This window comes from Hyperolius riggenbachi, chromosome 4 (genome assembly GCF_040937935.1).
Source record: "Hyperolius riggenbachi isolate aHypRig1 chromosome 4, aHypRig1.pri, whole genome shotgun sequence".
NCBI classification, from domain to species: domain Eukaryota; kingdom Metazoa; phylum Chordata; class Amphibia; order Anura; family Hyperoliidae; genus Hyperolius; species Hyperolius riggenbachi.
Window position 1 is genome coordinate 357,471,609 of NC_090649.1, and position 25,516 is coordinate 357,497,124.

At 42.5% G+C, this 25,516-nt stretch overlaps 1 protein-coding gene across 5 annotated transcripts in view; it reads left to right on the forward strand.

Annotated features, from left to right (window-relative positions):
* The window catches only part of TBP (TATA-box binding protein), an 80,606-nt gene that overhangs the window by 21,414 nt on the left and 33,676 nt on the right, over positions 1–25,516 (forward strand). For 3 of the 5 annotated variants that reach the window (XM_068231945.1, XM_068231943.1, XM_068231944.1), the window contains 6 exons: positions 3,623–3,705; positions 8,745–8,892; positions 10,051–10,367; positions 12,732–12,819; positions 12,979–13,070; positions 19,732–19,899. In XM_068231945.1, the coding sequence (XP_068088046.1) occupies positions 8,842–8,892; positions 10,051–10,367; positions 12,732–12,819; positions 12,979–13,070; positions 19,732–19,899 (716 nt within the window). In that variant the 5' untranslated portion in view covers positions 3,623–3,705; positions 8,745–8,841. Of the gene's footprint in view, positions 1–3,622; positions 3,706–8,744; positions 8,893–10,050; positions 10,368–12,731; positions 12,820–12,978; positions 13,071–19,731; positions 19,900–20,544; positions 20,632–25,516 lie in introns of those variants that run through there. The other 2 variants (XM_068231948.1, XM_068231947.1) reach the window with 2 other exon arrangements.

Below are 25,516 nucleotides of genomic sequence, written 5' to 3' on the forward strand. Positions count from 1 at the left end.
GCCGGGAGAGTGGTCCCTGAACAGAGAAGTTTTTGCTCTGATTAGAGGTCTGGGGTGTTCCGTCAATCGACCTTTTTGCAACAAAGCAAAATGCTCTGCTGCCAATATTTTGCTCGATAAATCCAAGGGACGATCCTTGGGGGATAGATGCGTTTTCCCAAGTATGGGACTTTCCTCTGGCGTTTGCATTTCCTCCTCTGCCTCTCATTCCATTAGTCATCAAAAAATGGAAAGAAAACAAGGCTCCGTTAATTCTAATTGCCCCAGTGTGGCCAAAAAGGAGTTGGTTCCCAATCTTAAAGTTATCAAAGTAACCTCCTCTAAAACTACCGTACAGAAAGGATTTACTATACCAGGGAAAGCTTTGGCACTCGGAGGTGGAAAAGCTAAGACTAGCAGCCTGGATCCTGAGGTAGAATGGCTTAGAAGTAGGGGACTTTCCAGTAAAGTGATTCAAACTTTGTTGAAAAGCAGAAAGGATTCTACCAGAAGTATGTACATTAACCACTTAAGCTCTCAGTCGTTTTCACTTTATGCATCCGAGCAATGTTCACCTCCCATTCATTAGCCTATAACTTAATCACTATTTATCACAATGAACTGATCTATATCTTGTTTTTTCCGCCACCAATTAGGCTTTCTTTGGGGGGTACATTTTGCTAAGAGCCACTTTACTGTAAATGCATTTTTTTTTTTTTTAAACTAAACATTTTATGTGTGTATTTTTGGGAGGGTGGGTTGGAAATGGTGTTTTGATTTAGGGAAATATATGTCCATTTTAACTTTTTTTTTTTTTTTTACTTTCAGTTGTAGTTTTACTTTTTGGCCACAAGATGGCAACCTTGAGTTTGTTTACATTGCATCACTCTAAGCGTACAATGTACGCTTAGAGGGACATAGGATTCAGAAAATGTGAAGCTTTCGAGAGAAGCTGTCGCTTTTTTCTGCAGGGGAGAGGAATCAGTTATCGGGCACCATAGCCCGATTCACTGATTTCTGGGCTATCGAATCCGCGGCCGGGAGCGCGCGTGTGCGATCGGCCGCGGGAGCGCGCATGTCCTCCTTGACGTTTAAATACGTCAAGGAGGACAAAGTGGTTAAGTATTGGAAGACGTTTTTTTCATTGGTTAGATTCTTCGTCTCATAACTCTTTTTCTATTCCAGCGTTGTTAGATTTTTTGCAGGATGGTTGGGAGAAAGGATTGTTGGTAAGCACATTAAAAGTGCAGGTATCAGCTTTGGCAGCCATGACAGGTAAAAAGCTGGCCTTGGATGATTTGGTGATGAGATTTTTTTTTTTTTTTAAAGCTATCAGTAGACAAGCACCGGTTAAGGCACCTAACGTTTCTCCTTGGGACTTACCTTCTGTACTAAAAGGGTTATTGTCACGGAACAGCCGTGAGAAACGAAAACGCAGCCGCAATCTGTTTCCTACCTCGATTGCCGTTGCGCTGCCAAATCAGAATCTCATGTCTGTGGATACCAGGCAGTCCAGCCTGGAGGGTCTCTGCTGTCTTCATAAGAGCAGCAGAGTTCTTTTCATGAAGCCTGGTGCCTGTGACTTGTTAGCCAGAGGTGTAAACTCACATTCAGATGTTAATTAAAGGAACCAAAAGGTCCTTTTCATACAGGGAGATCCCAGGAAGCCTGGCTGCAGCCTCACCAGGAAGAAATGAATGTATTATATAATTTTTTGCCTATTTACAGAATACAGTAAATAGGGTAGTTATGAGAGCGGTATCATTGGATCCGTAGGGTCATGCTGAATCTCTTGATACCAGTCGAGAGGGGCCCGGGGCCCCTACAACCCAGGTATGAATCTTCTCAGGAACCTGACCCGCTGCACTAGCCATGTCTGATGTCATATTAATCTGTATTTTCCGACCAGTATGAATCTGTTATTCCCCCTAAAAATGACATGTATCGTTCATGAGTTACAGCAGTTTATAAGTTTAGCCCTAAAATCTCTCAGAAGGAATGAACTGTCATTGGTGGGTAACTCAGAGGGGGCCGGCATTGCCACACCCCCAAACCAGCTTCATCAAAAGCACATGGCTGGCAGGCGGGCACTCATTCCTCCATTTTTCCTCCTTCATGAACACACGGCCACCGTGAGGAACAAGTGGTGGCCATTTTGATTGAACTTAGCTGAAACAAAGAACTCTGCGGAACTTGAAATCAAGGACTTGATGATTTTCCCACAAAAGGACATTTTCCATGAAACTAAGTATTTTTTCTCCCTTTCTTTTATTTTTCATACTGGCTATTAACGTTTCAATAATTGTTGATTTTAATAATTGTCTGTATATATTATTTATATTGCTTTCAATAAACCGACGCTATCGTCATTTTTTTGTTCCAGCTACCCTATTATTCAGCATACACAGAAACTGAACTCAGGTCTCTGAAGAGACGGTACTATTGTTGATATCTAGACAGAATACAGCGTGTTTTAACCGTTTTATTTGCAGGTCGAGAAATAGCCAGTTAGTGAGTTCCCCTGTCTCAGAAAACAGAGGTGGTGGCAAATACCCTGAAATAGTGTGTAAAGTTGTAATTACCGTACCTCACAGGCTCCCTTCTGGTTTGTCTGCGGCCAATTCCCAACGGTTCCTACGCATTGACTGCGACCAGAGTTTGCACGATCCGTGCGCTGGCACCGTTTGGAAGGCATTTCGCGGTCTAACCACTAGGGCTCCTGTGACAGTTATCAAGAGCCCCGTTTGAACCGCTAGATCAGGGTGATTTATTGCATGTAACAATTAAATCGGTGTTCCTTACAGCCATATCTACAGCAAGGAGGGTCAGTGAGATACAAGCGTTATCTTGTAGACCTCCATATTTTCAAGACTTAGGAGACAGATTAGTATTACAAACTGATCCAGGATTTCTTCCCAAGGTGGTGTCCAAATACCGTAGGTCCCAATCTATTGTTATCCCTTATTTTAATGTTTAAGGGGGAAAAAGAAAGATAAGGATTTGAGCCTGATAAATGTTAGAAGATGTATTCTACATTATATTAAGATTACTTCTGAATTTAGGAACTCTGATTCTTTGTTTTATTTTGTTTGGGGGAAAAAATAAAGGTTGCGCAGCATCCAAATCTACCATTTCCAGATGGATTAAGAAAGCTATTACTATGTCATATTCTTTATTGGACTTGGAACTTCCATTGTCCTTCATGGCACATTCAACCAGAGCAGTGCCATCTTCCTGGGTACATAATTCAGGTGCAACCCCGGAGCAGATATGCAAGGCTGCTACGTGGTCAAGTTTTAACACCTTTTTTTGTTAAACACTACAAACTGTATGTGTTATCGGATCAACAGCAAGCCTTTGGACATAAAGTTTTGAAGGCTTCTACCCACCCTGAGGTTTGAATTCTTGCTTATCATCTCTGAGTCTTTTCCAAGAAGATCACTGGATGAAACAATAGTTACTCACCGGGTAACGTTCTTACTAGTGATCCTCTGGGACAAGAGTCCCACCCTATTTTGGGGTCTAATCGAATTATTCTGTACATTTGTATGGAGTGGTTTGTGGATTGTATGACGGAAAGGAAGGGTTGTAGACAGTTATTATTTAATACTGAGGTGTGAGTCTCATGGTCTTTCTTTTATAGGGGAGGGATTGAAATATTACCTGGAGGGGGCGTGGATATCTCGGAGTCTTGTCCCGGAGGATCACTAGAAAGAACGTTACCCGGTGAGTAACTATTGTTTTTTCATAAATAATGGCTCATGTTTTCTGGTGCTTGCCATTAGCTGATCTGGCATATGCACTGAATATCTCTTCTACGGCCTTGTAGAAGACGCACAGAAAGTTCTACATTGTGCTTCTAGAAATGCCTCTATTTCTCTCCGAGAAATCCTTAAAGAGAAACTCTGCATAGCAAGTCCTTTTACTAAGACCAGTTATCTAAAGTAACTGAGGGTTCCGAATTCAAGCATATCATACTTAAATTCCAACACGATCGATGGCTGAAATCGACCAGTGTATGGTCTGGTCTTAAAGTGGACCCAAACTAAAAATACAAGATTTCAGTAATAAAATCTATTTTCTAAATTCTAATAGTAAATAGCAGCCTTTTTTCAGCTGCATGATGACAAATATAAAATATTTTACATTTATTGGAGGAACCCCTCCCTTCCTTTTCATATTGCCGGGATTTTTCCGGCAAACTGGTGGAGTAGGTGGTGTCCAGCAAAGGAGGAATTGATAATGGCTGCCAACTGTATAACCCTAGTTATGAAAAGAGAAGGATGAAAAGCATGCACTGAAATGCTCATAGGCTTGAAGGAGTGTTTATTTATCTTTGTATGTGTCAGAGTAGTGCAACTAAATATTTTGAATTAAAAAAATGTTTGGTTTGGGTCCGCTTAAGGGCTGTAGTTCCCTGGCTATCTTTTGGAGCTCTTATAAGTTGGAGGTATGGCACTACTAAGGATACTCTTGATTCCTGTTTCTCTCTGCTGCAGGAGTTGAGACCTGGCTACTCCAATGGCCCTCTGGATTTAGTCTTTTATAGTCTGAAGTGTGTAACCTCTGCACAGGAAGTGTCTTGTGAGGCTGTGGAGTTAAAGGTCTCTTTCTCTGGTGTCCAGAGGGCCACCCAAGAACCCAGTGGTGTACAGACATTTCTCACAGCTACAGCTTAGGGACGTGGGTTTGTTTCTAGGGAGACGGGACATTGGTGTGGCAAGCAGGCTCTCAGCGGGCTTGGTAAGGAGAGGAACAATGCAGCTAGACGTCATTGGCGTTAAAAGATCTAAAATGACCACGGAACATCTGTATACACACTGCTTTCTTGGCCAAGATGGTACTCCCACCTCAGCCGAGTGTTATCCAGCATGTATACCTAGCTCAAAGCAAACATGAACTTACAATTATCTTATCAGTTTATCAGTTTATTTTATCTGGCTTCCTACTCCTGAAAATATATTTTTTTCTTCTTTTTTCAAACCTTTTTTTTTTTTTTTTTTTTTTTTTTTTTAAATTTCTGTTTTTAAATTTAGGCTTAAAGTAATCCTGGGAGATCCTTAGGTAAAAATTTGGATGCTTACCTCAGGAAAACTAAGCTTCTGATTCGTCCTGTGGCTTTCTCAGTCCCAGCACTGGGACCTCTGCGCAGTCGCACGAAGCTGCTGTTCAGCTGAAAAAGTCAAATCCGTTTGGCTCTGTGCTAGTGTGCAGGGGCCAACTGCGAGCACAGTGTGAGGCCCAGTGCACACCAAAACCGCTAGCAGATCCTCAAAACGCTAGTGGTTTTTGGAGCAGATTTCAGAGCGATTCTAGGCATTTTTAGAGACATTTTCTAAACATGCCTTGCGTTTTTGGGAGCGTTTTTGTGTAGCAGATTACAAATATTGTTACAGTAAAAGCTGTTATTGAACAGCTTCTGTAACAAAAATGCCTGGAAAACCGCTCTGATGTAGCGTTTTTCATAGCTGTTTGAGCTTTTCCTATACTTTACATTGAGGCAGAAACGCTTCTGCAAACTGCAAGCGTGCTGCACGTTTGCTAAAAAAAAAAATCAAACCGCTGGTGTGCACCATCCCATTGAAATACATTAGCCAAGTGTTTTCACAGGCGGATGCGGTTGGCGGATCGCTGCTAAAACCGCTCGGTGTGCACTGGGCCTGAGTGAGCTCTGTCAACCAGCCTTTGACGGGTTTGCAGAGGTTTTGGCGCAGGGCTGTGAGGAGCATGGCGACAGGGGGATCCTCTGGAGGAAACTTCCTTCTTCTGAGGTAAGCACTCACATTTGTCCTCTTCAGGTTTACTTTAATGTTTTGTCTCTGCTGAATGACAGTCTTTTTTTTTAGAGCTACAGTCTATGAACAATTGACATTTTTTGTTTTGTTTTTTTAACTGTTCCATGCACTCAGAAGCAGTTTCTGCCAAGCAGGAGTTTTGGGTGTAGTTAGTTATCAGTCAGGCTGGGTGCACACATAGCAGAAACGCTAGCGTTGTGTAAAACGATGCGTTTTTGCCGCTAATAGAAGTCTATGGGCCGCAGGAAAATACGCATATGCGTTGTCTAACCTGCGTTTTTAAAAATGCTGGTTTTGTTACATATTATGCTGGAAAGCTGCCAAAAATGCACATAATGGAAGTCAAAAGGAACGCAATGGTATGCGTTTTTCATGTGTTTTTTTATGAGTTCCCCTGACTGCACCAAGCCCCGAACCAATACCCTCACATTTTTTTTCCTGTATGTTTGCTTCCTGTTGTCTTCCAAGTGATTTGCTTAAATGGAAAAATAAAAACGCATGGAAAACGCATACAAACATACAACCGGGATGCTGGGTGGAGAGTGATGCTCAACTTGTCGCTTCAGATTTCCCAACAGGTGTTTGATTGAGTTCAGATCAGGAGACATACTGTACTTGGCCATTCAATCACCTTCACCCTGTTCTTTAAAAATGCAACAGTAGCTTTAGTTGTGTGTTTTGGATCATTGTCGTGTTGGAAAAGTGCACGAAGTGATGGCGGCATCTTCTCCTTCAGTATAGAGCAGTACATTGTTGAGTTTATAATGCCATCAATGAAATGCAGCTCTCCAACACCAGCAGCTTTCATGCAGCCCCACATAAGGACACTGGCACCATGTTTCCCCCCCCCCCCTCCCTAAATCCCCACCTTTACGACGCCATACAGTTTTGAAACCATTTAGTTTCAAAAAACGTGATATTTGTCTCCTCACTCCAGAGTATAGAGTCCCACTAGTCTTCATCTTTTTCAGCATGGGTCCTAGCAAATTCTGGGCTTGTTTTTTTGTGCATTGGCTTTAGGAGAGGCTTTCTTCGTGGACGATACCCTTGCATGCCATCCCTCTGCAGTGTGCGCTGTATGGTGTCACGGGAAACGGTCACTCCAGTTTGGCTTTCTACTGCTTTAGCTAACTCTCTTCAGAAGACGCTCCTGTCGAGATGTTAACTTCCGTGGACGGCCTGGATGTCTCTGAAGTGAGAAGAATATGGAGGCTGCCATATTTATTTCCTTTTAGTCTATACCATTTGCTTGGCAGCCCTACTGATCTATATGCAGTAGTATCTAACACCAGAAACAAGCATGCAGCTAATACAGTCAGACTTGACAAAAATGAATGTCAGAAGCACCTGATGTGCTGCATGCTTGTTCAGGGTCTATGGCTAAAAGTATTAGAGACAGGATCAGCAGGATAGCCAGGAAACTGGTATTGCTTAAAGAGTAACTGTCAGGCTGCAGAAGCTAATTTAAACCTCTATTCTCCTGTGTTAAACAGTTTAGAAGGAAGCCAAAAAGCCATTAGTGAAGATAAAAATCTCAGTTACCTTTGATGTGTGCTTATCAGAAAAGCTGTTAGACCTAAGAGGACGCAAGCCGCATACTATACTGCAAAGCATTCTGGGGCCCTCCCCTCGGCTGCTAATGAGACGTTACAGCAGCTTGTAATCAGTCCAGCGCGTAGCACTGATAAATCTCCGGGCCGAGTACACTGCAGGAGTCAGCTATTGTTCCTAGCCACATGGCTCATTAATATGCACTGCACACTGTGTTATTCAGTACGAGCTTTTCTGTGATCAGGAAGCAGGCAGGACATGACGACACATTTGACAGAAAAACATGGAACCTGCCATGAGCTGTCAGGAGCATCAATCTCTGCATATACTATATAAAAATTCTGTGAAGTACAAACGTGGACAGTGAAATGCATATGTAATGTAAGTACAGCCAATCTTTAGCTACTGATATGTGTTTATTTTCTCTGAGACCTTATACCTAACAGCTCCTCTTTAAAAGGAAATAAATATGGCAGCCTCCATATACCTCTCACTTCAGTTGTCCGTTAAGTAATGCCATTTTATAATCACCTGTCTGCTGGACACTTCTTAAAGCGGATCCGAGATGAAAAACTAACTATAACAATTAACTTGTCTATATATATTTTCTAAAGTTTAGATGGTTTACACAGCAAATCTAGGTGCAAACAGCTTTAATAGAATATGATTATGTATTCCTGTGATACAATGACAGCAGCCATGTTGTTTGTAACCATTACACAGAGGCAGGCTTATCTGTATCTTGAGCCATCAGCCTAATCCCCTCTCCTCCTCCCCTCTGCCTCTGAAATCAATGGCTAGTAACACCTCCCCCTCCTCCTGCTCAGACTGAGCTCCCATGAGCCCTTGCTACTGCCAAGGTTCTCTGAAAATCTTTGGGTGTGGCTTTTTAGTTTATAGGGAATTATAGTATTAAAACAAAAACAAAAAAGTATTTGGCTTGAGGAATGCACTATAAACAATAGGAAAGGAACAAAATTATGCAATGTGTAAAAGTTCACCTCGGATCCACTTTAAATGAATCATTAGGCACACCTGCGGTTGAATGCCTGTTTAGAATTTTGTAGACTTAAGTGTGGCTTTTCTTTTTAAGACTATAATTGGGGTGTACTAATTTTTGCAACATGAGCTTCAATTAATTTGTCAGGAAAATAACATTTTTTTGTGTGTGCAAATTAACAAATCTTGTTTGCAATCAATGGGCCACATTTCTGGGAGTATTTTGTAGTACAGTATCTCATAGAAAATGTTGATACTAAAAGTTAACTAAAGGTTTTCTGACAAATGTTAGTGGTGTGTACTCATTTATGCTGATTACTGTATCCTAGAGAATTTGTTTCCTTTCAAATTTTAGATAGGTGTTAAATATAAATTGTCTCCTGATGTATTAATTTGGTACTTATTTTGCACTTCTTGCAGCATTAGACGATTCTGGGATGGTTTGAAATCGCTAAAACCAAGACAGAAAGGCTTCCATATTTACTTTAACTGAGCTTGGAGAGGTGTGACACAAATAATGGATCAAAATAATAGTATACCCTCCTTCCAGGGTCTTGCATCCCCACAGGTAAGTAAGAAGATTCCCCATCCCACACATTTTTCAGTTAGTTGCTGAAGAAACAACCGCCTTGTAAAAATGTAATGTTTAGTTCAACTTTCCTTGCTGTCTATTAGCCCCTAATCTCCTGGGCCCATATGCAATTACAAATTACAACATGTATTATTATTTACTTTCTTGACAAGGTAGGGGCTACCCATGTCTCTTTAATCTGCAGCTAATATAAGTGTCAATTGGGCGCAGAGTTTGTGAATTCTTCAACATATGCATTTACCTTTTTCTCCTGAGTTTTCACCTAGGTGGTGTTTTCATAACTTGCAATAAAATGCCCTTTAAACCACCAATAAGCAAGAAAATACTCAAAATTATTTTGATGGTACTTTAACTTTTTTGTACTTTTTTTAATTGCAAAGTGCTGAAAAATGATTTTAAAAACTGTATCCTAGGAGAAAATGCAGGAGAAAAAGTTAATTGCATATGGGCTCTGGTGTTATACATGAAATGTAACTTCCCCTTAAAGGATATCCGAGGTAATTAAAGTGTTCAGATCACTTTTTTTTTTATATACCTGGGGCCTCTTCCAGCCCCTAGAAGTCTGTGTTTCACTCGCATCAGCATCGGTCTTCTCCTGGGTCCCGCTGTAAGTTGCGTAGTGATGGGTCGACTGCTTCTGCGCACGCGCACCCCTATCGTGGTTGGGCCACTGAATAGTTTACAGAAACCTCTTCCGAATAATAATTTGAGGACATCATAATGATAAAGGATAGACTGTAGTGAGAGGTTTATGGAGGCTGCCATATGTATTTCCTTTTAAGAACACCAGTGGCAGTCCTGCTGGTCTATCAAGCTGTTGTAGTTTCTGACTAACACAAGAAACAAGCATGCAGCTAATCTTGTCAGATCTGACAATAACGTCAGAAACACCTGCTGCATGCTTGTTTAGTGTCTATGGCTACAATTAGAGGCAGAGGATCAGCAAGACAGCCCAGCAACTGGTATTGCTTAAAAGGCAATACATATGGCAGCCTCCATATACCTCCCGCTTCAGTTGTCCTTTAAAGTAGAAGTGTGTCAAAAACCTGTTTTGAGTAGATCTCACAATGAATGCCCCATCTCTATAACTGCTGTTTTGCATATGATAAAAAATATTTTACTTTAAATCTGTAGGGAGCAATGACTCCTGGAATTCCCATCTTCAGCCCAATGATGCCCTATGGAACTGGATTGACTCCACAACCTGTACAAACAGCAAATAGCTTATCAATTCTGGAAGAGCAACAAAGACAGCAACAGGCACAGCAGTCCACATCACAGCAAGGCAACCAAGGGACGGGACAAACTCCCCAACTTTTTCACTCACAGACTCTAACAACAGCACCTCTTCCAGGCAATACACCGCTGTATCCATCTCCAATGACCCCAATGACTCCAATTACCCCAGCAACTCCTGCATCAGAAAGTTCTGGGATTGTACCTCAGTTACAGTAAGTGCATCATTTATTATAGTGGAACCAGTGTTGCCAACTCATCCCTTTAATTACTGACACATATGAATTATACAGGTTTTGTGGCTAGGTAGGTGCAGTTAAAGAGAACCGGAGACGAAGCACCCTCATGTATTTTATTACATTTATCAGTGGGAACATGACAGTAAACACCTACCCTGCTTTTAGTTTCATTCTTATCTGCTTAATTAGTCTATTACCAACTGTGATAAGAATCCCTGACTGGCTTAAAGGGGAACTGAAGAGAGAGGTATATGGAGGCTGTCATGCTTATTTCCTTTTAGACAATACCAGTTGCCTGGCAGCCCTGCTGATCCTCTGCCTCTAATACTATTAGCCATAGCCCCTGAACAAGCTTGCAGCATATCAGGTGTTTCAGTGGTTCAGACTTATAAGTCTGATCTGACAAGACTAGCTGCATGCTTGTTTCTGGTTTTAATCAGATACTACTGCAGAGAAATAGACCAGCAGGGCTGCCAGGCAACTGGTATTGATTAAAAGTAAATAAACATGACAGCCTCCATATACCTCTTTCTTCAGTTCCCCTTTAAGGTAGCCATACACTGGTCGATTTGCCATCATGTTCGACCAACAGATAGATCCCTCTCTGATCGAATCTGATCAGAGAGGGATCGTATGGCTACCTTTACTGCAAACAGATTGTGAACCGATTTCAGCCTGAAACCGTTCACAATCTGTTGTGTTGGTAGTGGTGCTGCTGCCGGCGCTCCCCCCCCCCCCCCCATTACCTGCTCCGCCGGCGCGAGTCCTCCCGGTCACCGCTGCTCTGTCTGCGCTCAGGTCTCCAGGTCCGGCATGCTTTGCTTCTTCCTGCCCAGCAGGAAGTTTAAACAGTAGAGCGCCCTCTACTGTTTAAACTTCCTGCCGGGCAGGAGGAACTGAAGCATGCTGGAGACCAGCGCGGACATGGAGCAGCGGTGACCGGGGGTAGTCGCGCCGGTGGAGCAGGTAATGTATGCGGCTCTATTGCGTCGGTCGTCGGGCAATCGAACGCCGCTAGTGACGCGCTCCATACCTGCGGGCGATCGACGGTAATTTTCCGCACGGAGCGATCGACGGGATCGGACGAAATGGATCGAAATTCGGCGTGTAGCGCGAACGATTGGCAGCAGATTCGAGATTCGAGAGTCTGAAAATTCTGAAAATTTGTCATATTCTAGGTACTTCAAAGTAGACACCGTTTGCTTTGATTACTGCTTTGCACACTCTTGGCATTCTCTTGATGAGCTTCAAGAGGTAGTCACCTGAAATGGTTTCCACTTCACAGGTGTGCCCTGTCAGGTTTAATAAGTGGGATTTATTGCCTTAGAAATGGGGTTGGGACCATCAGTTGCGTTGTAGAGAAGTCAGGTGGAGCCACAGCTGATAGTCCTACTGAATAGACTGTTAGAATTTGTTTTATGGCAAGAAAAAAGCAGCTAAGTAAAAAAAAATAAGTGGCCATCATTACTTTAAGAAAATGTATTTGCCTGTCCCTGATTTCAGCACTCTACCTAGTCAGGGAACATATATTGACACATATGTCCATACATAAGCAAAGCAAATCCACTCTGTCAGTAGTTGTAAGAACATGATTATAAATAAAAACTGCCACAATAACCTCTTGAAATATATAACTTCTAAAATTTGGTGTTAAAAAAAAATAAAAAATAAAAAAAAATAGAAATTAATAAATGTTTCATACATAATGTATCAGTGGTAGAGCATTTCAAACATAAGTTATGTAACTGTTAATCAATCTTTAATAAATAAAAAACATAAATCGTTCATCAATAATGAAAGTTTAGATCTATATGTGTATTCAGACCACTGGGATCTAATGTATTGAGCTGGTAAATCCATCTGGTCTCTAATTAAGAGAGGGTTTTGATGACCTTGCCATCTCTCCAGTGTGATCTTGTCCTGTCTATAGAAAACCATTTGATCCCATCAGGTCTTACCGCCATGCACCTTCAAGAAATGATCTAGTGTACTGTGGGATTTTTCATCTGGATTTTTTATATTGTAAATATAAATATGTTCTGAAGATGTTTTTTTTTTTTCCCTCACAGAAAGTATTATTGATAGACAACCAGCATTACAGCTTCAGAAGAAGCTCAGATATGACTTGCTTCATATTTCTCTAGCAAATTGTTTGCTTTGAGAATGCCATCTGACCTTGGTTTCCACTGTGCATGCAGTATATTGACTGTAAATGGGGTTGATTCTTGCATTATCCGAAGTTTGAAGTGCTTTGGATTTCTCTATTGGAGAAATCCATAATATATAATGTATTTCAAATAACTTAGGATAATACTGTATCTTCTTTTCTTCTGTTTCCAGAAATATAGTATCCACTGTTAATCTTGGCTGTAAATTGGACTTAAAAACAATTGCACTTAGAGCTCGAAATGCTGAATATAATCCTAAGGTAAGCAAGTTTATGTAAACCATCAGTACACTGCAGTGAAAATTGTCTCATAGCTGGCTTCTACTTGGATTTCAAACCCAGAACTGATTGAATGTTTTGTTTTTTCGTTTTATGATTTTTCACTCAATGAAATTAGTAAAATTATATTCTACTTCACAGCGTTTCGCTGCTGTTATTATGAGAATAAGAGAGCCACGTACAACAGCACTTATATTTAGTTCGGGAAAGATGGTGTGCACAGGAGCCAAAAGGCAAGTGTTTTTTTTTTTTGTTTTTTTTTTAATGTTCCAGAATTGTGATTTACCGTATATACTCGCAAGCAAGCCGACCCGCATGTAAGCCGACCCCCCCCCCCCCCCACACACACACACACTTTTACCCAAAAAGACAGGAAAAAATGATTGACCCTCATATAAGCCGGGGGTAGGAAATGCTGGCCGCGTGATCCCTCCCCCAGTGTGTCCCAGTATAGCTAGTATAGTGCCCAGTATGGGTAGGTAGTGCCTCAGTATAGCTAGTATAGTGCTCAGTATAGCTAGTATAGTGCCCAGTATAGGTAGGTAGTGCCCAGTACAGTGTTCTCCCCAGAAATTTTTTCCAGCCGGGTGGCATGAAAAAGTAGCCGGGTGGTGAAGAAAGGTCATGCTGGGTGGAAAGGCAGGGTCACATCGAAGCGGCAAATTTATTTTGGGTCCCAACATAGTCACCTATGTTGAAAGCTGCGATTAGCAGCTACAGCTGGAAATTTGTACACTTCGTAGCAATTTAAGACTAAAACGGAGTACCCACGAAAAGATAGATCACGGAATTCCATTATGAACAATTGTTCCATGATCTATCTTTGAACATTGAAAGCGGAGTTATGTGACCAACAGGACGTAGGCAATCGTTCAAATGAAACCATGTTTTGCTAAAGTCCATTGACTTTAGTAGAAATTATTGTTTCGTTTGAACGATCATTTCCATTGTGATCCATCAGAACGGTCCTTTAAAAAAAAAAAAAGTGAGCACCACGGTTCGTAAGCCATCTGCAACTTGTATAACGAATCTCCATTAAATGATCATTACGTAATGTCATGATGTTTAATTTTTATGTGGATATGGACCTTTTGGACTGAGATCATAACCAATGCCTGCTGTACCAGATGATTGTTATTAAGATGCAGGGGTGTGTGTGTGTGTGTATCAGCTTTGCAGACAGCTTGGCTGGGGAAAGCACAATGAGCTGTGTAGCAGTGTAAATAGATTTTCACAGGTCAGCAGCAGCTGTATCCCCCAGCTCACTCCCCAGCCCCCCCCCCCCCCCCCCCCCCATCCCATGATTTCTCACCTCGCTGTTTCATTTCTGGACAGACACGTGGGAAGGAAGTTAAGTTTACAGCGTGAGGGGACAGAGTCCTTCACCCGTTGTCTGTCTAGCATTCTCCGCATTCTCCGATGTTTACTTTGAAAACTAGAGGCCAGCATGCGGCATGCCAGTGGATGACTGATAAGATCACTCTAAGGAGCCCCTCGGGAAAGCATCCTTGTTTTCTCCCCTCTCCCACCGCTTTTACCCAGGAAAACACACAGACCCAGCGCGGCTTGAAGCATCGATAGCAGCCAGTAGCACATTAGCTGACCCACGCGACAGGGCACGCCCCCCACTGGTGAAGCTCTAATGTGACTGGCCAACAGGCAGGGTAGTGAGAGGCAGAGTCTCCTGAGCTGCATGACAACGTCAATACAGTACTTCCCCTGTCCCTCCCTCCTTACCACCCACAGACAGGAATTGAGGCGTAGAGCGGGTATAGCGTCCATGAGCGACAGCGGGCTGCCTGCAGAAGCAGTTCCGCTGCGGATGGCGGCTGATTGGCAGCCGGGCGGTGAGGAATTTCAGGTGGGCGGAGCGCCCCGCTAATAGGCTCTAGGGAGAACACTGCAGTATAGCTAGTAAAATGCCCCAGTATCGTGCTCAGTATAGCTAGTATAGTGCTCAGTATAGCTAGTATAGTGCTCAGTATAGCTAGTATAGTGCTCAGTATAGCTAGTATAGTGCTCAGTATAGCTAGCATAGTGCTCAGTATAGCTAGCATAGTGCCCCAGTATAGCTAGCATAGTGCCCCAGTATAGCTAGCATAGTGCCCCAGTATAGCTAGCATAGTGCCCCAGTATAGCTAGCATAGTGCCCCAGTATAGCCAGTATAGTGCTCAGTATAGCTAGTATAGTGCTCAGTATAGGTAGTATTGTGCCCAGTATAGCTAGCATAGTGCTCAGTATAGGTAGTATAGTGCCCAGTATAGCTAGCATAGTGCCCCAGTATAGTGCTCAGTGTTGGTAGGTAGGTAGTTAGTTAGTATAGCTAGCATAGTGCCCCAGTATAGCTAGCATAGTGCCCCAGTATAGCCAGCATAGTGCTCAGTATAGCCAGCATAGTGCCCCAGTATAGGTAGTATAGTGCTCAGTATAGGTAGTATAGTGCCCAGTATATCTAGCATAGTGCCCCAGAATAGTGCTCAGTGTTGGTAGGTAGGTAGTTAGTTAGTCCCCCCCCCCCCCCCCCCCCCCCCCCCCGGCCGCCGCCACCACCACCGCCGCTGCTATTACCTTACCGGCGGCCTCTAATATTCCCCTCTCCGTCTCTCCGTGCAGGCATGTAAATAGTTCGCAGCAGCTCGCCCTACGGCGGCTGCTGTGTGATGATGGAGGAAGCGTAGAGAGCGGCTTCCTGTAGCGGTGATATGTATCGCCGTTACTATGGGAACCTCTCTCTCTACGCTTCCTCCATCACACAGCTGCCGCCGTAGGGCGAGCTGCTGCAAACTATTTACATGCCTGCACGGAGAGATGGAGAGGAGAATATTGGAAGCCGCCGGTAGGGTAATAGTAGCAGCAGCGGCAGCCGGGGGGTCATGACTCGCAAGCAAGCCGACCCCCCCCCCCCCCCCAACTTTTGGCCCACTTTTGGGGGGTCAAAAATTCGGCTTGCTTGCGAGTATATACGGGTTGTCTCTCTGGTGTCTGTTATATATGATTTCAACTATAGTTATGATGGTAAAACTGAAAATTATTTTTCCCTGGCCATGTCAGGACAGCACCCATGAGTGACATAATCTCTCCAGCCCCTTTGGACAGATAGGTTGGATAATCTATTAAAACTAGCCACAGAGATAGATAGCCATCCCATACACTTTCAGTTCATTTCCTGTCCACTCTGGAGTAAGGTCTCTAGGTGCAGATTTTTTTATTTTAGACAGGAGGAACTGTGGATAGTGCATGTTTCTGTATTACACTTCAGAATGATGGGGATGAGAGTAGGGGAGTAGGGACCAGGGTTGCCAACTCATCCCTTTAAATACTGACCCATCTAAGTTATACAGGTTCTGGGGCTTCTCACAGATAATCAGTGCCTAAACTGCATCTAACTAGCCACAAGACCTGTATAATTCATAAGCGTCCGTATTTAAAGGGATGAGTTGGCAACACTGGTAGGGACTGCTTGGCAGCAGAAACAGCCCAGCATCTTCAGACCTTGCACCACAGCCAACTTTGTTGGTAGTTCACAGGAGACTTGACTGTTCAGCATGTGACCTGTCACAGCAACCAAGCTGAGTGTGGATTCATGCAAAGGTCAAGCTAATGAGTTCAGACTGGCAGCCTATAGGGTCACTTTGACTTGTTAGTAGAACACATTTTTCTTTACCTAGATTGAGTTCTGCTGGGTGCTGATATCTGCTGCCCATTAGGCCAGCTGGTGGCTTTACTTTCTAGGTACTATGGAGTTATGTGTCTATCCCTCTGGTGAGCACTTGTCATATTCTGTGTGTATACTCTTAAATAAACTTCACTGTGGGCTAACAATTTTTTCCACTATTTTATATCTAAGCAGGTAATTTTACCTCAGAAAATAATATACATACTCAAAGACCTGTAGCCAATGTCAACATTCCTTAAGTACCTGGACTTTGGGGTGAACTAGATAATGCTTTAATTTGCTTATCCAAGGAACTCATGTCATCCAGTTTGACAAAATCATGGTGGTACCTTATCTTAAAGGACAACTGAAGTGAGAGGTATATGGAAGCCGCCATATTTATTTACCTTTATCAATCCCAGTTGTTTGGCAGCCATACTGATCTGTTTGCCCGCAGTAAGGTCTGAATCACACCATTAACGAGCATGAAGCTAATCTTGTCAGATTTGGCAAAAATTTCAGAAACCCCTGATCTGCGTCATGCCTGTTAATGGTCTATCCCTGCCTTGAAAGGGATATGGAGGCTGACCTTTACATTTCCTATTAAACAATGCAAGTTGCTAACCTGTCCTGCTGATCCTCTGCCTCTAATACTTTTAGTCATAGACCCTCAACAAGCATGCAGATCAGGTGCTCTGACTGAAGTCTGGATTAGCCACATGCTTGTTTCAGGTTTGTGATTCAGACACTACTACAGCCAAAGTTCAGCAGAACTGCCAGGAAAACTGGTATTGTTTAAAAGGAAATAAATGTCAGCTTCCATATCACTTTTACTTCAGGTGTGCTTTAATTGCAACAAAGGACATTTCCAAATGTATTATTATTATTATTGATTTATATAGTGCCAACAAATTACCGTATATTCCGGCGTATAAGACGACCCCCCGAGTTTTCTAGTTAAAATAGTTTGGGATATACTCACCATATAAGACTACCCCTCTTCGCACACTAAATATATGGTAAATAAAAAAAATCATATACTGGTGCTGTACTGTATGTGGTACCCAGTATATAACAGTATATAGGTGATTGACTGGTTGGATTGGTCAACTCTCCCTCTACCTAAGTGTATTGGTCAGCTCTCCTTGTCTACCTGTTTATCAGAGCGGTATGGAAGAATAGATCGCGCTGTGCGCATAAAACATGCCTCTTTCCCTTCTGACCCACCTTTGTATCCTATTTACCACCTCCTCTGCCACTAAGATCTCGCACATGTGCGCCTGCGCCACTTCACTACAGTCCTTAGCAGCAAGATCTGAGAGTTGGTAACAGGATAGGGCGTATCACTCTGCATCAATGATATCCGGCGTATAAGATGACCCCTGACTTTTCAGATGATTTTCGAGCTTTAAAAAGTAGTCTTCTATGCCAGAATATACAGTATGTGGCACTGTACAAAGGAAGAAACAATCATGGGGTACCAAAAATAACAGGATTACAGAAGGGTGAGCCCTGCCCTTGTGAGCTTACTATCTAAAGGATTGTCAACCATTCTGTTCAGTGAACTCTACTTATATTTTCCAATTAGACTAATTCACAAAATCTTTTAGGATAGATTTAGGGTAATTATGGTGGCAATTTTCTGGCCCAAAAGCTGTGTAATAGAATTCTTCAGAATTGGCCCAACCTACCTTAACCTGATCCAGCTTTTCCATTTTGTTTAAAGCTGCTATGCCTTTCAGCCTGGATCAAGAATTGAGGTTAAGACCAGGGATCTTCAGACGAGGGCTCTAAAATTCCACTGTACAGCCTAAAACAGAATGAATAAGTTTTTTTTTTTTTCTTTATTTACCAAATACTTAAGCCAATCCCAGGTTCAGACGTCAATTCAATGGTTTCCAGTCCTCCATTAAAATATTACATATAAAGACTTTTGCATATGTTTTTTTTTTTTTTTTTGATGGGGAAGCTAGTTGGTGCTGCCTCTGCTGAGAAGCCACCTTGTGTACTGCTCCCTCCCTCCTCCCCATATCAATGTGTCCTCAAGTGATTTGAGTGAGGATATTGTTCTCCTACCCACCCAACCTGCTCCGTCACACTCCCATGGTGTTTGCCAGAGCAGCTTTAACATTTGAGCGCAGAGTGTTGCAAGCAGTTGCTCTTTCCTAATGTATTCGTCTTGTTTTATCCTGTCATGGGTGCTGTCCGGAGATGACCTAGGAAAGGCAATGCTAGACTTACCATTAATGTATTGGTTTTAGTAGTTTTAGCACATTTCTTCTGGTCTTCATCTACTAATAAAGATTCTAAACATTTTTCTATATAAGATAAACCTTGTTAGACTATGTACGTCATTGATGCACAAATACCAGTATCTGGGTAGGCAAGGCACCTTAAAAATTACTATTTGCACTAAAGTTTTTTGAGTTATTCTCTAATTTTTCTCAGTGGAATTTATTTTTCTTGTTTTTTTTATCAGTCTTGCTGGCTTCAAAACTTAGTTTTTATTTAAAAATTTTCACCACAGAACTACAATGTAGAGGGCAGAATGATGCATTATGAAGCTCCTAACTTGTTTGGGTTAAAAATTAAGGCAGTTACAAAGTACTTTCAAAATATCAAAAGGTCCTGGAGGCGTCCATTGCCATTTCCCCTTCAGGTCCACGTGGATGGTGGGGAATGATGTACTACAGTGTTTTAAAAGTAACTTCAGCTCTCCTGACAGCGCCAAAGTTACTCACTGTGCGCCACTATAGCCGTAATTCCTATTATGGTCTATGGTGGCGCCGGCTGCGCCCAAATCTGCACTGGATTCCTTGTGTTCGCGACAGCTGGACAGGTGAGATTTACAAGGCACAAGCATCAGTGGGGATGGGGACATTTACATTTAAGGGCGACAGTAGCTGGGGGGGGGGGTCTATCGTGTTTGCCATAGCGATATCGAACATCATTACTGCCACACACCCGATTGACCACGTCAGAACAAGATTTTCTAGCTTACTCAATACAAACTAATTTTGGCCCGAAATCTGTCAAATTGTGGATTGGGCATGTTTGTTGCGGCTTCAATTTTCATCTTATTAAATTATATAATCGGGCCGCAATTTCGCTAGATGTATGGCCAGCTTATACTGCATCAAATTTGCATCAAGTATGGTAGCTCAAACTGATCAACTAGAGTCAAACTCATGTTAAACTGACATTACACTGAACTTTTTTTTTTCTTCCTTTGTTATAGTGAAGAACAGTCACGATTGGCAGCCAGAAAGTATGCTCGAGTTGTGCAAAAGTTGGGATTTCCAGCAAAGTTTCTGGACTTTAAAATACAAAATATGGTTGGAAGTTGTGATGTGAAGTTCCCAATAAGATTAGAAGGTTTGGTCCTCACACATCAACAGTTTAGCAGGTATTCTTTCCTGGGTTGGAGTTCCAGATTTAATGTAGTTGTGATCATTCAGCCAAAATAGGCTTACAGTGAACACTGATGAAGATGCTTTAGCAAGTGTGTTTAGAAGTATTTGTGTACAGACTTAATGCAAATGTGTAATGAAGGGACCAAAATGATTTTTACTCACCTGGGGCGTCTTCAGTAAATTCCCTTAATGACCTCTTGGCCCAATCTGATGCGCTGCTATAAGATCACGGATCCAACTGGGTTGTTGGCCACTGCCCAGGAACTGTGAGTGTTTTGCGCAAGCACCGTTACAGGTCTTACGAACCGCTGCTGGGAATGGGATTGGGGAGGCATGTGGCCTGGACCATACGGACTTTACTGCGTCTGACAGCTGCACAACCGAGGATAAGAAAGATGTTGATCGAGCTGACAGTCTGACAGCTGGAAGAGGCCCCAGGTAAGTAAAACAAAATTGTTCCCTTCATCACTGGTGCACTTTGGGCAATGCCACTTTATCATGTTTGGTATAGGAGAGTAAACTTTTTGCTAATGATGTGCTTTGTTGGGTTTGCAATACTCTCTCCCTGTGCTTTGTCAGATGCTGTTTGCTTAAAATAATTGCAAGTCTGAGCAGTCCAACCTCTTCTGTCTATCCAGTTATCACTGAAACATGGAGGAGCTGTGAGGGGGCACCAGCACAACTTTCCGCCTGAGAACCTCCTCCCTGTGCTGCTTAGAGCAGCCAGCACTGCAGCTACAGGTCAAAAGTCTTACATTCCTGTTCTGATCCTTCTTGTCCAGTGTCTAAAAAGCATTTAGCCTTTCCCTCACCAACCTCTGTGTCCTTATAATATTACCGCAACCCTAACCTGAAAATAAACTGTATAGTACTAATGGTAAATAGAATTAATAACCTAGAACACAGTCTCCATAAAAAGTGTTTTTGTATATAAATAGAACAACCTAGGTGATCCTGCTCTTATTACTGGGCAAGAGGAAGTTACCAGGCAAGTGGGAGTCTTCTCCCCGGCTGCTTCCCTTATAGTGACGTTTTGCCGTGGTAACAGCTGATGTGTTACTGCTAAATGGACCGAACTGCTGTACTAGGAATAGGTACAAATTTTCTAGTTCAAGTTTCAAACCACTTTAATAGAATACAGTTATAAAAATACCATATTTTTTTTGGTCTATAAGACATTTTTTCCGCCCTAAAATTGGGGACAGGTCAGTGTGTCTTATAGTCCAAATAATACATATTCATACCGGTACTATGTATGTAAAAAGTCCTGTTCTTCGTCCTCCGGTGTCTCTGTGTCTACTGTCCCCTATCTCTGTGTATATACTTGCAGCCACACTGCTTCGATCAATATAAAGTAGCCATGCAGTTTTGGGAGCCAAGTTCCAATCGGGCATGGGACACTGCCCCAGGCCGCCAATCACTGCTCCCCGCTCCTTTTTTTTAATTGGAGACAATGATCTTTGGAGTGGGACCATGGCTCCGTCATTTGGGCCAATCACTGCACTCCCTGCTACTAAGGGAGTGCAGTGATTGGCCGTAAGGGCGGAGCCGTGGTCCCACCTTCAAGACCATTGGCTCCAATTAAGAAAGGAGCATTGAGTGCCCATGATTGGCGGTCTGGGGCAGTGCCCCCCACCTGATTGGAACGGCTCTCACCGCTGTCACTAAACTCCAAGGCGGCGTTAAATACTATTCCCCCTCCGAGTTGTCGCAACTTGAAGGAAGATGTAATTCGGGGTCTGGCAGCCGCCAGAGCCCCGAATTACCGCTACGCGCCCCGCGCAGCATAGCATTGCTGTTATGGGGCGCCCAGTTTTGGAATCAGCTGATCCTACTTGTAGAGGCTTGAGGCAGAAAGCAGTGGTGCTTGAACGTTTGTGAACCATGCCAATTGCCTGTGTCCACAAATAATTCCGGGTGCGGCGCCTGTCGCACTTGGCGAATAAAGAATTCTGTATTCTGTATTAAGTTTTCATTATTTTTATATGAATCTGACCTAAAACATTACCTAATTTTCAAGCAAGCAAGCAAGCCCTAAAAGTAGATGAAGAAAACCTAGTTAAACTATACAAATTACTGTGTTGAGTCATGTTTATTGGGGGGAAAAAGAGTCATCCAGTAACATCTGCGTGTGGCAAAAGAAAGTGAATCATGTTCTCAGATTATGTGACCCCCTTATGCAGCAGTAACTGCAACTAAATGTTAGCGACAACTGCACTTCAGCTAGGAGGAATTTTAGCCCATTTACCTGTACAGAACAGTTTCAGCACTTGGATGTTTGTGTTTACGCACATGAACTACTCACTTTAGGTCTTTCTACAACATTTCAGTTGGATTGAGGTCTAGACTTTTAATCGGCCATTCCAGAACATTCTCATTATTCTTTTATAATTTTTTTTCTTTAGAAGAAGAAGAAAAAAAAATACCTTGTGCATTTAGGATCGTTGTCTCACAGCATGACCTACTGTCTATTGAAATTCAGTTCACAGACTGATGTCTTTATATTTCCCTTTACAATTCTCTGGTATAAGTCCGCATTCAGTGAATCAGGAAAGAAAGGGGCGCAGGAGCTCTTATGGAAAAAGCGGAGTCACCATAGGCACCTATTATAAAAGCCGCGATTGGCGTCAAAGAATGGAAATTTGGGTGCAGGTCAGCGACTGCTTTCGGGCATCGAAAATGTGTATTCTTTGCTGCAAATCATGGCTTTTATAATGCGGCAAGGAAGGTACACTTCTGGGCCCGATTGCGGCAAGGTAAATTTCAGCATCTGGAGCTTGCAGAAATGCTAATTGTGGCATTGCATAGATGTAATACCACAATTTGCATTTCTGCAAGCCCCCCGATCCCCACGATTTTATCATGTGGCGAAATTGACCTTGAATGCAGCTAATTGGGCACTTCTGTGCGCAGAAATGTCTTTGCGGCTGAAGGGGTGTAGGGTAAGGCACCCTTGGTGGGGGGTTGTTTGACATTAGGTTGGGGGTCTTAGGGTAAGGCATCGGTAGGGCTAGGTTTAGCCATAGTAAAATATCGGAATCCAGAAGTAGAATATCACTAATTTTAGCGATACTCTACTAGCGGCAATCCCCTGCACCTTTTTTTTTTTTTCTTCTTTTTTTTTTCTTTTTTTTTTTTTTTCTTCTTTTTTTTTTTTCTTCTTTTTTTTTTTTTCCCCCCAGGCGCCTTTATTTCATGTATGCAGATTTGAGTATTTTCCATGTTTCAAAACCGACCCAAATAACACTCTCACAATCATGTTTCACAGATGGGATAATTTTCTTAAAGTATGCTGAAATGCATTTTTTCCCCTTCCTCCAAATGTTACTTTCCTCACTTAGGGCTCCCTTCCACCAAAAATCACATTATGCAAACAATTGCATTGCGTTTTTCATCAATCATTGTTTCATCATCATCATTGCTTTATTGCAAAGTAGGGATTTTGATTTGCATTTTTTATATATTTAGCTGCAGAAGCATGCATTTTAGAATGAAATTATTGATTGTAAAAGTGTCATGTTCCAGCTTTCACGGCTGATTTCTGAGCCTATTTCTGTACAGATGCTGTAAAGCTTTAGGTAGTGATATTCAGGCTGGTCTCTGTTTAGCTTATGGTATTTTTTGTTCTTTAAACAGACCCTGAGCAGGCCCACAAAAAGGCATAATGAACTTAACCTGGGGCTTCCTCAAGCTCTACGTAGTCAGTGACATCCCTCTGTGTCCTCCAGGCTCCCACCATTCTTCCCCCCCCCCCCCCCCCCCGGTGGCTCCGTTAGAGCGACGACTTTGACTGAAGTCGCCGCTACTGCGCATGTGTGGCCCCTCCACGCGCCCGTTGCCGTGTAATCAGTCTGGATTATAATGCTGGAGCGGTCTGATTAATAACAAAACGGTATTGTAAATCGCTTCAGACTCTCTTTAACATTAATGCGACTTCTGGTGCTGCCTGGATTTGCTGATGGCTTTGTAGTCTGGTTGATCCATGGTGAGGTTAAGCTTCATGCAGGCGTTGAGACTTCCATCCGTTAAACGTGATCGTAGGTTGGTCTTTAAGAAGTACCTTATTCATCATCGGTTAGCAACAGCATAACGTTATTAAAAAGAATTGAGAGACTTATTTTACTTAAAGTGTTGGTCTTACATAAAATGCACACATTTACTTGTTTTTTAGGCATCGTAGGAGGCACCCGGTAGGATAATTAAAATCTATGTGGTTCTATATGGTAGGTACAACATTAAGGAGACAAAATGGTGTGATCCTACCTTCTAGATGTTCCTTATAGGAAATCTACAGATCAAGACGTATACTTGTATAATCGAAGTTTATTTGGGGACAGACAACGCGTTTCTCGGTCAAAACCGCTTCCTTAGGTCAATTGAAGTGCCTATATTCCAAAGTAGCCTGGAGTCCGAGCGCTCGGACTCCAGGCTACTTTGGAATATAGGCACTTCAATTGACCTGAGGAAGCGGTATTGACCGAGAAACACGTTGTCTGTGCCCCAAATAAACTTCGATTATACAAGTATACGTCTTGATCTGTAGATTTCCTATAAGGGACATCTAGAAGGTAGGATCACACCATTTTGTCTCCTTAATGTTGTACCTACCATATAGAACCACATAGATTTTAATTATCCTACCGGGCGCCTCCTACGATACCTAAAAATAGTTCGTACCCCTTGACCTCAGGGGAAGATCAACGTCGGAGAATCTCTGACGGATCTGCCTTTTTGGAGAGCGACCAAAAGAAGACCAAAGGCCGAGTGGGGACGATATTTCCCCACCAGCGAAAATGAGTGGTTGCCTAAATTAGCAACCCACTCTTGAGTATAATACTTACTGTCTTTGTGAAATTAATTCCGTACATAATAACGTGCTGCACCAGACTGGGCTCCCGGACCCCCTGTGTGTTTGTCTTCTACTACTACGACACATTTACTTTGTATTTATTGTATGGCTCTCATGGTATTACTTTTTTTTTAAATATGTGGCGTTCATGGCTCTCTCAGCCAAAAAGGTTCCTGTCCCCTGGGCTAGAGGAAGCCTCAGGTAAGTGCATTATGTTTTTGTTTGTTTTTTTATTTTGGGGTTCTGCTCAGGGTCCTTTTTAAAGGACAACTGAAGTGAGAGGGATATGGAGGCTGCTATATTTATTGCCTTTTAAACAATACCAGTTGCCTGGCAGTCCCGCTGATCCTCTGCCTCTAATTCTTCTAGCCATAGACCCTGAACAAGCATGCAGCAGATCAGGTGTTTCTGACATTGTCAGATCTGACAAGATTAGCTGCATGCTTGTTTCTGGTGTGATTCAGACACTACTGCATGTAAATAGATCTGCAGGATGCCAGGCAACTGGTATTGTTTAAAAGGAAATCAATATGTCAGCCTCCATATCCCCCTCACTACAGTTGTCCTTTAATAAGATCCTTTGTCTGAAATCACGCTGTGGACTTCTTTGGCATGCTTCATTGAAAGTAGGAAACAGAAAATTACCTAAAATGCTTTGCTGGTTCCTAACTATTGTGGGAATAACGTACTAAAATCGCATAAAAAATCACGGTCATTGCGATTTCTGGTGCGTTCCTATTAAAACACATGCAGTTGCATGA